The 13265-nt window shown below is 38.1% G+C and overlaps 1 protein-coding gene across 5 annotated transcripts in view; it reads right to left on the reverse strand.

The window, feature by feature from the left end:
• The window catches only part of COL12A1 (collagen type XII alpha 1 chain), a 115792-nt gene that overhangs the window by 46845 nt on the left and 55682 nt on the right, over positions 1 to 13265 (reverse strand). For 4 of the 5 annotated variants that reach the window (XM_060615973.3, XM_060615968.3, XM_060615969.3 and 1 more), the window contains 10 exons: positions 12206 to 12348; positions 11765 to 11894; positions 9746 to 9882; positions 8527 to 8656; positions 4844 to 4983; positions 4437 to 4569; positions 4274 to 4300; positions 3791 to 3933; positions 984 to 1113; positions 422 to 561 (listed from right to left, as the gene is read on the reverse strand). In XM_060615973.3, the coding sequence (XP_060471956.2) occupies positions 422 to 561; positions 984 to 1113; positions 3791 to 3933; positions 4274 to 4300; positions 4437 to 4569; positions 4844 to 4983; positions 8527 to 8656; positions 9746 to 9882; positions 11765 to 11894; positions 12206 to 12348 (1253 nt within the window). The remainder of the gene's footprint in view (positions 1 to 421; positions 562 to 983; positions 1114 to 3790; positions 3934 to 4273; positions 4301 to 4436; positions 4570 to 4843; positions 4984 to 8526; positions 8657 to 9745; positions 9883 to 11764; positions 11895 to 12205; positions 12349 to 13265) is intronic. The other variant, XM_060615970.3, reaches the window with a different exon arrangement.

Here is a 13265-nt window from a genome sequence, read left to right on the forward strand (position 1 = left end):
AATAAAACATAAAGCACTTGATTTGAAAAACTTGTAAAAGAAACAATACATCAAACAATATAATACTCAAAATACTAACTCAAGATCAAGTCAAGAAGCAAGTTCTGTAATATCGGAATATAAAGATGTGCCCATATGAACTGTGACAAGAGGTTATAAAGACTTTTTTAGACCCCGACACTCACCCTAGGATCCCCCTTTAGAACATCCTGGAATAATTATTTCCCCCAGCTCAACCTCCCAGAATCCTCCTATCACCCTGGCACTAAGGCAGCAATCTATTACCCTCTACTGAGTTCTATTAAATGAATATGAACTTCCTCAGCCCTAAAGCAAACTGGTTAACATTTTTAGCTCGACTTTGATTTCATTCAGCTACAGTTTAAATAAATATGCATTTTTCGCTACAGAATGTAATTACCAGTTCCTCTGGACCACCTGCTGTTGGTGCATAGAAGAGCTTGTACTGACGAGGGTTTCCCTCTGCGTGGTCCCAGCGAACATTCAAGGTGCTGGTAGAAGGGTCATACACTCTGAGGTTCCTCACAGTATTCAGAGGTTCTGCAATGCACAGAAATCACATGACAGTATGATCCCAACTACGAAGCACACTCAAAATGCTCATTCGTTGATATTTCCCAGGCACCTTGAATACAGCAGAGACACCATAATGGGCACCCCACAAATATTTGTTGTAGTGAATAAATAAAAGAATTTATTTGGTAATCTGGTACACATGTCTCCTCTCCACAAAATATTTTGGCCCCAAAGTGGTTTCTTTTTCAGTCCTAGAAAGTAATAAATGTCTTTCTCCATAAACAGAGACAGATAACTCCAAGCAAGGATAAGCAATTAATATCATTTTTTCAATGTATTTTAAAATTTGATTAGCAAAACTGTGTCACTCGCTGTTTCCAGATAAAGATGTGATTCTGTTCCAGTGGTAGCTACTAAAGAAGCTACAGGAGTCTGGATTTACTTACTGGTCTTGCCTCTTCCTGTCATCCGACCTCCTTCACCGTCAGGATACAGGGAGGACACAGTGATCGTGTAAGGAGTGTCAGGCTTCAGTTTCTGCAGGACCACACTGTTCTGCCGTCCCCCTATTGTGGTCTTAAGCAAAACAGGGATAAGTGTTAGTCACGTCCTCTCCATCTCACTGATCTGCCAGAGAAAGCTCTTTCTACAGGGGAGCTATTTGAGACCCTTGCCAAGATCTGGAAACACATACCACAGTGAAGGTTTAAAATATATCTTATGGTGTAATTTGAAGTGTAAACTGTGCACCTTAAATCATAAAGAACATTCTAAGCCTTAAACTGGTGACCTCAAAAAGATATTTCAACTTGCCGCCAGCACAGCAAAATTTCGTCCAAGGCACATTTCATAGCTCTTTCCCCAAAAAGGCTTTGATCATAAGTGAGCTACAAAGGAATTTTCAGATAGCAAAGAACTGCCTAATATTAGAAGCTCCACACCATTCACTAGTATTTTTACTTTTTTACAGATGTTTTTTATTTGCTTTAGAAAACACATTAAAATGATTCAGCAAAAGATCTAAAGCACTGGAATTTCTCCTCCCCGCCCTCCCCCTACCCCCCGCCCCAAAAGTGCCATTCTAACAGCATTAGCTGTGTAAACTACGTGACTGGACCCTTTGCCAGGTCACTCTCAGGCCAGGGTTCCCAGCCAGCTCTGTGATACCAGGCTTGAGGTATGAAGCTTTCCCAATTTCCTCCAATTACAGAGTTTGAAGTTTTTTACTCATTGCTTAAGGCCATCTAGCTATCTTGTTGAAAGAAAATTTGTATGATTTGTTAACAGTCTACCGAATTCAAATACTTATGTGATACTAATTAAAATCACATGAAAATGGCATGCTGCCCACAAAGAGTGTACATCTGGATGGCTGGATGCTCTAGTATGGTCCAGATGTTTCCCACTTAACCACCCACCAACTCTTTGAATTCCAGAAAAAACCTCAATGAAACACGAGTCATCCTCAATATGAGCAAATTGAATGAGGTGGCTAATTTTAGTAAATTGGATATTTGAGGTTATGAGAAAAGAAGTATCAATATCCATACAAACCATTTGATATTTAACAAATATGAAGGCATTCACTTAGTAGAACAAGCCTGATGGGTAAGCAGAGGCATGTCCTACTTCTCCCGTCCAACTCTACAAAATATTTCCAGTATCAGTGATTCATTACTTTATTTCATGGACTAGCAGTGAAATGCAAATATTCCTAAGAATAACAAACCTTGAGGGATTATCATTTAATACTTTCCAGAGGGTGAGTTTATGAGACTCCTTCAAGTTATATCAAACCTCTGAGACACACTAGAAATGGGGAGGGAAATGCTGAAGACAAGCTTCACCTGCTTTTAAGTTTTACCTAAATCTGGCCTGACATAGATAAAAGAAGTTCTGGAGTTTTTTTAAGTTTGTTTATTTTGAGAGAGAGAGCACAAGTGGGAGACGGATACAGAGAGAAAGAGAGAGAGAGAGAGAGAGAGAGGAGACAGCGAGAATTCCAAGCAGCCTTCATGATGCCAGAACAGAGTCCGATGCTCAATGTGGGGCTTGAACCCATGAAGCCATAACCAAAACCAAGTGAGCCACTCAAGCACCTCAAGAAGTCCTGTTTCAGACATCAAATTATCAGTTCATCAAATGTGTCTTTTCTTATTTTCTATAAAAGTCAGTTGATTACAGTTGGTATTTAGTTTATTATTGAAAACTTAATTAAAGTAGACAAAATTTCTATCCAAAAATACTGCCTAAGACTAGTTGTATGGAAACCTCAAAAGACTGACTCAAAAGTCACGCCAGTGACTGGAAGGGTTCCAGTTCAGCTAAACCCACTTAATATGCAGTATCAGAAAACCTTACCCACACACCTTTAACCACTGCCAGCATCCACCTCTGGCATCCATCTAACATCTCTACTGGTAAGGGGTAAGACCCATTTGCTGGATCTCGGCAAGTCCGGTGACTTACTGTTAATAACTCCTACCTCTCTATAGGGCTATGTGAGGAAATGTTATAGCCAAAATTATGTCAACAAAATGCTGGACCATATATGGCAAAAGAGACATTTGAAATAAATCAGGAAGCATCTCCCTGCTGGTATAAAAAATCATGGTGCCTTCTGACCTACGTGCAGTTCTAGTCACATATTTCACAAAGCAAAGGTGGAGAAGGTTCAAAAAAAGACGAAGTGAATGGACAAGGACTTTGTTAAATCAGGGAAGACCAGAAAGATAAAGAATATGAAGGTTGTTTACAGTAATATCATCTTTCTCAGAAACTTCTATTTGGGTAAATATAAAAATAATAAATAATATGAATTAGGTGAACAGAAGCCTAGATCTGGAAACTCCAGATATAGGAAATATCTATCACATGCAAAAACAAGAAAATTACAATAACAGAAATTTGGCAAACTTTCAGTATTTGATTAAGTTGGAGAAATGTGGATTAAAAATCTAAATAGACTTTAAAAATCTACAAATCTTCATAGATAACCCAGCGCTAAGAGTTTTTAAGGGAAATGTGCATGCATGAGGCACATGTCTGATGCTGTGAGGCTGCCTACCATGAAAAGCAATTTTTGCTTCTCATGAGAATGTCCAGAGTTCCCATCGCAAATGGAGTCAAATAAGCCCATTCAATACAATAAATTTTGCATCCCTCAAAGTAGTATGACTAAACACTAGAGGCGAAAAGAGTTTGAGGAGAAAAGGTAGAATTTTCCCAGTTATATTTTTTTCAAAAATATTACCGTTTGCTCATTGCCTTCTCCTGTTGAAGGCTGGTAAGTAATTCTGTATTTCTGCACACGACCACTAGCGGGATCCCACTTAACAGTCAAGCTGTTAGATGTTGCATTGTACACTTGAAGGTTTCGTGGGCCACTTTTTGGAGCTGAAAAAAGATTGTTGAGAAACAGAGTAAGCTCACAGAACGAGGCCTCCTCCCCAAATAATCACTATTCACAAGGAAATCAGTATGCTTTTAACTTTAGGACTAAATTTGACCCCAGTAAAGGATGGTCATTGAATCTTAAATGACTTCTTAACAAATGGCAATAAAGCAGTTTTTTAAGAAACGTTTAAAAATAGGTCTCAATCGATGCCTTGCAATTTAAAAGCAGAAAATCTCTTTGCAGTGGATTTCATGGTATTTTTCATTCATTCATTTGTTCATCATTTATTCATTCATTCATTATTTGTCATTCATATGGCTCAGCAAATTAAACTCTTACCTTGTGTTGTTAAGGGTATCAAACGTGCTGAAATTAAAAAAAAAAAAAAAACAAAAAAAAAAAACAAAACAGAATTTGGGGAAATATTACTAATATAGCCATAGCTCTATTTTTTAAATTAACTTTAAAATAACAAGGTCCTATTTCAAAGCTGAACACCTACGTGTGCGCTCACTGCCAGTCAGGTCATCGCTTTCTGACTCATCAGGATATATGGCAGTAACAGAAACTTCATAAAGAGTGTTCGGGTTCAGGTTTTCAAACACCAAAGTATTTTCATCTCCATTTAAGATGGTCTTAGTGAAAGAGGAAAAAAAAAAACAAACCCACACAAAATTAAGTCACCATGTACATCATACACTCAATGGAAGTTGGTTGACATTATTTAGCCACTACAAAGCCATTCTGGCTTTGTTGCATCCCAAGAGTTCAAATGTCACTAATAAGAAAGGATGCTTTTCTGGCAATAGAGGTAATACATGAAGGAATCTTCAAACAAGATTCCTTATAATGAAATAAGATGTTTTTCAAAAACGGAAAGGAGAAAGGAAGGAAGAGAGCTAACACTACCTCCATCTTGTCTGAGCTTCCAAAAGGTGCCCAGGTTATTCTGTACAGGGACACATCTGAAGCTCCATGATCCCAAGTCCCTCGGAAACTCTCCGGTGTTACTTCAGTAATCTTTAGGTTTGTTGGTGCTGGCACAGTACCTATCATGAGATAAAGCAGGACCAAGTCTATGAATGTGATCCACAAACAATAAAATAAAACTGCTTTGTTTTACCTTCATGGACATGGGGACACTGGCTGAAAGCATTGTTTAGAACCAAGTATCTTACCAGTTCAGTTCATTTGAAAGATAGTGTAAGAGAAAGCTCTGAAAACTACAAACACTACATGGATGTAATAGGTTGCTATTTGTATTCTGTTAAAATGGTGATATTTTTTAAAGTACCTTTTAGTAATACTCTTCTAATTCACTGGTTCTCAATCATTCTGCATCTCAAGTATTTTTTTTCAATGTCCTATTTGAAAGCTGAACATCTACATGTGAAAACCATGGACCTGTTCACACAGCAATACACATAAACCTAAACTTTGGTAGATAATTATCTGAGAGTGCATGGGCCATCATAGTCTATGAAATGTAATGATCTAAGTAATCCATGCGTGAGGTTTTCTGATAAACACTCGTCTATCTTAAGGATAAGTGAAGCAGACTGTACTCACTCTGTCCAGAGACAGGAATAACCCCAGAGTGCTAATGACTGCTTGAAACCCCAATTAAAAGCCTCTCCAGGGGCGCCTGGGTGGCTTGGTCAGTTAAGCGTCTGACTTCGGCTCAGGTCATGATCTCACGGTCCGTGGGTTCGAGCCCCGTGTCGGGCTCTGTGCTGACAGCTCAGAGCCTGGAGCCTGCTTCAGATCCTGTGTCTCCCTCTCTCTGTGACCCTCCCCCGTTCATGCTCTGTCTCTTTCTGTCTCAAAAATAAATAAACGTTAAAAAAAAAAAATTAAAAAAAAAAAAAAAAGCCTCTCCATTGACCAGGCACAAGGAATCTGGAATGTCTGCCTCCAGTTATGAGCTTTCATTTTCAATTATTTCTCTACCCGCTACTAACCAAAGCCAACTACACAAAATCCAGACCCATCAAAAATTTATTTCTAATAATTACAGTGAAAAGGCCCAATGAGATACTGAGTGGCACCACTTTCATAAGCACATCTGCAAAGCAAACCACATGTTAAGGATGTACTTTCAATATATCTAAAAGGTATTAGGAAGTCTTAAGGATTAAAAACACATTGAAAGTATTGATTTAGTAATTACTAAATTACCCCCTTCCACTAGTCTTTTTTTCCTGACTTTTTTTCTTTACTACACCTGTTATGTTTATGCAGAGCTGTCTGTCTACTTGCATGCACTGATATTCCCATGCAGGCACTACCCTTTCCAGGTAAGAACCATGCCAAGAAGACAGCTGAGATTGCTAGCAGCAATCACATAAGAAAAGCAGAAGTCGATACTGTCTGATGTTAAGGAGTAGGCTGTAACATTTGACCAGACTCCCTGATCCTGTATAGACAGTTAGGTATGAAAGGAGAAGCTTTGGGGCCTCTAGTGAGGGAGTTACAGGACAGGAAGCAAATGTTCCAGATTTGTATTGATCCCAGCAGTACCTTACTGGATGAGGTGGGGCATCCACCTAGACCTGCGGTGTCTCCTGTCAAAGCTACTAGCCATACAGTAGTAGCTACTGAGTACTTGAAATATGTCTAGTCCCAATTGAGAAATACTGTAAGTATAAAGTTAATACGTACTGGATTTCAAATAATTAGTATAGGAAAAAATTATGAGAAGTATTAATATAATTATTTTACTGATACATATTAAAACGACAACACTTTTTATATATTGGTTTAAATAGAACACATTGAAATTAGTTTCCTCTGTCTCCTTTTACTTTTTCAACTTTTTTTTAACGTTTATTTATTTTTGAGACAGAGACAGAGCATGAACGGGGGAGGGTCAGAGAGAGGGAGACACAGAATCTGAAACAGGCTCCAGGCTCCGAGCTGTCAGCACAGAGCCCGACGCGGGGCTCGAACTCACGGGCCGCGAGATCATGACCTGAGCCGAAGTCAACCGCTCAACCGACTGAGCCACCCAGGCACCCCTCCTTTTACTTTTTCAAATGTGGCTACAAGAAAACTTTGAATTTCAGAAGTAGCTCCCATTATACTTCTTTGGAACTAGACCGGCTCTAGACCTCAACTTTTTTTAAAAATTTTGTTTAGTGTTTATTTATTTTTGAGAGAGAGAGAGAAAGAGAAAGAGCGGGGTAGGGGCAGAGAGGGAGGGAGACACAGAATCCAAAGCAGGTTCCAGGATCCAGGCTGTCAGCACAGAGCCTGAAGTGGGGCTCAAACTCACAAACCATGAGATCATGACCTGAGAAGAAGTTGAATGCTCAACCAACCCACACGCCCCCCTAGACCTCAACTTCTTAAGCGCTATCTGATTAGGAAATTATGTGCTAAGCATGGTGCCAGGCACTGGAGATGCAAAGTTGTACAAAGTAAATATGTCTCTGCCTTCACTGGTGGGGAGGAGGGGTAAGCAGAATAGATAGAAAAAGATTAATGAGCAACAATAATTGGGTTAAATACTATGCAAGTACCATGACAGAGGAAGAAACGGACATCCCTGGAAGCAGCAACAAAATGGAGCAGGAGAGACGGGACCAGGGCAGGTTGCCCTGCATCTCCCCTGCCTTTCCACCGTGCAAGCCTCCCCTTCCTCTGAAACCCGACAGTGCGCAACCTGAGTGCCGCTTACCTCACCTTCCTTACACGAGCCCCTACATTGTCAATTACTTTTTCTTATCTCCACAATGAAATCATGAACTACTGAAGGCAAAGATTTTATATTTTGTTACCGCTGATAGCACTTTATATATAGTAAGATTTCAAAAAATATTTGATAACTAACACAACTTTCCCAGAGAAAATGGCCAACTTACATCAAGAATATACTTCCTCCCCACCCCCCCCACATACACATGCACACACGCACGCACACACACACACACACGTACACACACCAGTTGAGTATCTGGAAGATGAATTAATGACAGTGGCTGATAGAATAATAGTAAGATAAACGTATCATAGAAGGAATGGACATGTTAAATCACTATATTGTACACCTGAACATAACACTGTATGTTAACTATACTGGAATTAAAATTTAAAACTTAGATAATAAATAAAAACATTTTTAAAATTTTTAAATAGAGTGCCTGGGTGGCTCAATTGGTTAAGCGTCCAACTCTTGATTTCAGCTCAGGTCGTGATCTCTCAGGGGACTTAGAGTCCCATGTAGGACTCTGTGCTACCACATGGAGACTGCTTAGGATTCTCTCCCTCTCTCTCTCTCTGCCCCTTCCCTGTTCGTTCTCTTTCTCTCTCTCTGTCTCTCTCTCTCTCTCAAAATAAATAAAACATTAAATTTTTTTTAATTTTTCAAAAATTAAAAACTTAATTGAAAAAATAAAATAACACAATAAATTTAAAAATAAAAGGAATGGACATGAAGGTAGAAGATGGGCAGAAAATAAATAAAAAGCAATCTGGAAATCCACAAATATTCAAAAAAAATTGTACTAAGAAACAAAATGACCCAATAAGTTCAGTTACACAGTCATGTAATGTTGTTTCTCAATTATCAAGGAAGCATGATCACAACTTACGGGTAGTTTCTTGAGCAGTCACCGGGGGAGACTCCCCTTCATCATACACTGCAGAAACCCCTACTGTGTACAGGGTTTGTGAGAGCAGGTCTTTGAGAGGGGTGCTGGTCCTTGACCTGTCTACTTCTACCTGTAATAGAGCAGTGGAACTATTTTTACGAAGAGTATAGTTTTAACATCTCTGTTGTTTACTGTACCTCTTAGCAAAAGAGCATAAGAATTATGCTACAAAAAATAGCAATGGTTTCTAATATGCAAAAGAGTCCAGGAACCAGAGACAGTTTAAATGCTTCCAATGTGGAAAAATATATTGACACTAGGGTTTGGTAAATAATGACTCTCTACAGATTCAAGCAACCTAACCATTTTGCAACGACAGTTTCTCTGTTTCCTTTTGTATCACTGCCTTACTTCTTTCAGAAATGTTCTCCTGTGCATTACCTCATTTGTTATGCACAAGAATCCTGTGAGGCCCACTGGTCATTGTGCCTCTTTTGAAATTGAAACTTAGAATGAAATGAATGTGTGCACATGTATAAATTAGCTTTAGTGTAATCCAAATGACCAGCACAGTCAACAAGTGAGTGCTTACGGAAACTATTTCTATCTACCAAAAATGTCATTAATGTGCCCCCAAGCACACATAAGTTTTAAGCCCATTCTTTAGTGAAGGCCCTCAGTTTGCTCCCACCTTGAATCAGGTTGTCATCAAAACAGATCTCTGCCCCAACATCATTTCAAAAACGCTCACCTCCAAAAGGACCCTCCTCTAAGAATACATTTACCCTTTCTCTCAGTCCTGCTGCATTGCCCTATCTTCCTACTATCTGATGAACTCCCCTCTTCTTTCCTGCATTCTTTGCTAGCTTTTATTTTTAGAAACATTATTATGATATTTTTAGTAATTTATAGAATGCAGAGTACCATAAAAGGCATCTTAATGAGAAGGAAGTACCATCTACATTCTACGACTCTATCCATTTAAGGGATAATGATTTTGAGATCAATATCACACAACAAAACATTTCCAAACTAAATGCAACACAGTCCAATATATCATCAAGTATTCAAAAAATGCCTTATTAATATAACAAATTTTCAATACTGTATTAATAAAGTTACAAGTATTCAAACATGCTATTCTCTATACTTATTTGGGTTCTTTTATTAAACCTACAGAAAACAAATATTTCCAAATCCATTCCAGTCTTCAACTTACCTCTTTGACATCCTCTTCTGGTGTTTTGTAGCGAACGATATATTTACGCACTTTTCCAGGCACGGGTTCCCAAAACACATTCATGGTGCTGTGAGTCACATCTCTGAGTCTCAAATCTCGAGGTTTGGGTAAAGGCACTGGAGACGCATGAGAAATGAGGTTTTGATGTGGCTCTCACCACAGAGTTCTAATGCATTTACACACGTTTTCAAGGAGTTGTTTGCAGAAAACTTAACAGTGTGCAGCAAAATAACTTTAAAAAATAGCTATGCTGATAAACATACTATGATTCTACTAGGTAGAGCTCAATTTTTCTTAGTAAGGATCTTTAAAAATATGATAAATTTAAATTTTTATTATAATTATAATTTCTCTTTTATATGCAGACTTCCTTCCACACTATTTTAATAAGATCTTACTTGCTATTCAGCTATAATATATCATAATTCAGCATAAATGTGCAGCTTGTGTTTATCATATATTTAAATCAGTTAGGATAGAAAACAAAATCGAAAGAGTTATGGTCCCTTAATAGAAAATGATAGAAAAACAAATGGTTATGAGAATAAAGAATGAAGATGGGCCAAAATTAAGCACCCGGTAAGCTGGTAAGAAAATCCACAGAAGCATAAATGGTTACAAGAAAATCCAAATGACAAACTTTTTGCCAAGTCAAACAAAACCTTACCTTAAAAAGAACAGGGCTAAGGATAGCCAACAAAGAATATATTAGATCTCACTTTCTAGCTGCCCGTTGACCACTTTCCTTTGTCTCTCATTTCAACTCTGTACATCCTTCCCCCTGAACGTCACCCTCCACTTGCATGTTTCTGCACCTTTTTCCCTTCAATGTTTTTGTCTCTCTGGATCTCTGTGTCCTCCCTTCCTCCACTGTTGTATTCCAGTTCCATATCAAATCCATGACCACACTCGCCTTTCATGCCATTATGACTCTTGCATCTTCTCTCCAGACACTCTGAGAACACCTATCTCCAATCCCTAGCTGGCTTCCCACTCTTTCCATCTGCCACTACCTCATTTCTAAAAAACCACCACCAGCTCTAAACAGGGTCTAATATATAAAAAATGATTATTTGTTGTCAATGAATTTATACTGTCCCACCTTTCAAGGGCTCTTTCTCTTTTCTGCCTTATCATGCTTCTGTATCACTTCCCCTCCCCCTTGAAGTTTCCTTCTAACTTCTTAATTTCCTTAGAAACGTGGGCTGAGACTCAAATTTAAACCTAGTCATCTATTCCAACATGACCACCTCAACAAGCATGAAACAAAAGTTCTACCCAGGAAAAGCAAGGGTCCTAAGTGCAATCATTGTCCTTTTCAAGAAAAAGCACCTGAATGCCAATGAAACAAACCAAAAACACAAAAGGGACTGATCAATAACTCAAGAAAAGTGCAAACCACAAAGGAGTCCACGTGCTTTACACTACCTTGTATTATCTATTGGTGCATTCCCAATACCCAGCAAAGTGACTGAAGTACAACAGATGATCAATAAATATGTTTTTGGATTGAGTAAACTGATTAGCTCACTTAATTGAAACAGACTTATCTACATGTGCCATAAAGTTTCTACTTCAGCAAGAACTTGGAACATCTTAATCTTAAGTCTAGAATCTTCCTGCAAAATTACACTCACCCGACATTCCCTTCTCACCAGTGCTATATATCATACTTAAATATACCATTATTTTATATTCTATGCCCTAATTGACACTTGGCCAAAAGTACTTGTAAGACACCCACCACTGATTGTTAAGAAACATCCTCAGTATCAACTACGTTAAATGTGAAAAAAAAGTACATCCTAGAATCAATTTAAGATGCTGCCATAAGTCTAGAATTAACTTTAATTCTCAATTGTGATTCCCATAAGGAATAACCCTGTAATTTATGCACAAATTATTCAAGTATTCATAGTGTCATTGGGTGGAAGAAAAATCCTAATGAACATTATATCAACAGCAATAAAGAAAGAATAAAAACTGGTAATATCTTACAGGTGACTTCCCGAGCAGTGACAGGTTCACTAGTGAGATCGTGCAAGGCAGCCTGCACTGTGACTGCATACTCAGTGTTGGGAAAAAGATCAGTCAGCTGCACGTCGTTCACTGTTGGCCCCACACGCATCTGCATACGGACATGCCAAAGGGAAATAAGACATTCAAATCAAACATTTCCATTTACTGGGGCTAGCCAATTATGGCCTATTTGTAACCACTAGATTATATAACACAACGTTTATTTTTCATTTCTCTGAACAGAATTTCTTTTCATGCCAATGTTTTTTTTAAATGTGTCAGAGGTCACAAATCTAATTTTCTATTTTTCCATTTTGCATGTAGTTATAAATGAGTTCATAAGCAACTGCAGTTTAATGCAGTCTCTAAAACTATAAAGTCTCAGGAAGACCCAATGATAAAGAAACAAATGTCTCCCACCTCTTTTGGTTTTGCTGGTTCTGTGGCATTGGTGGGTTCGTATGTCACGGTGTAGCCAGTAGCCCCTCCCACTGGCTGCCACTGCACATGCATGGTGGTAGGGCTAATATCATAAATATTCATGCTGACCACAGGGACTGGTACTGTTGGAATGTAAAGGCAGACATCAGTCTAAGTCCTGTCAATCTACTCATTTTTAATTGACTCCTATTTAATAATTGGTATTATATATGCTAAATAGAGAATGGGTTGCTGCAAGAAGTCAATGAGGGTCAATATAATTCTTTCCTCTCTCCTGAAAAACCTAATCTCATTGTTCATTGCCACCTCATACTCAGGACAGCAAGTTACAACTATTTTATAAAAAAAGAAAGTTTAAATTTCAACTGGCATTCCAATGAGTCCATGTGGAAGCGAAAATAGATACCAACTTCCTGAAATGTCAATCTCTTTTTCTGGAATATCTTTAAGTTGGCTCTTTTCAGACTTCAATCATAAAATTTCATATATAAGTAACAAGTACAGTATTTTATTTCATCATTAATTAAAAAAAAATTAAGTGAGAGTGCCATACATTAATAACTGGAACTTAGGGGATTCATGGACTTCTGGAAACCAGGCCCATGAGGCACAGTAAAAGATTTTCAGTTTCCTCTTCATTTAATATCCATATAGCTTTCTATATACTGTCCAAAGATTGAGTTTAAAGTTTCAAGAAAATATCAGATTAATCCTGCCCATTATGAAATACATTATTTCCCACTTCCTATGATCTAATATGAAGGATAGTAAGAGAAGAGATGGAGGACAGGTTCAAGATGGTAACAAAAGAAGACTCTGAAATCACCTCTTCCCATGGATGCGAAAAATTTATAGCCACATATGAAATAATTTCCTCTGAAACAGAAAGACCTGAGAACTAGAGGAATAGTACCTTCCACAACAAAGAGAAAAGAGCCATATCAGGGCAGGTAGGAGAGGTAGGAGAAATATGAAAGTAATAATTTCACAGGAAAAAGTAAATATATAGTAAAGATAGTAGATCAATCACCAATAAGGC

This window comes from Panthera onca, chromosome B2 (assembly GCF_046562875.1).
Source record: "Panthera onca isolate mPanOnc1 chromosome B2, mPanOnc1 haplotype 2, whole genome shotgun sequence".
NCBI lineage: Eukaryota > Metazoa > Chordata > Mammalia > Carnivora > Felidae > Panthera > Panthera onca.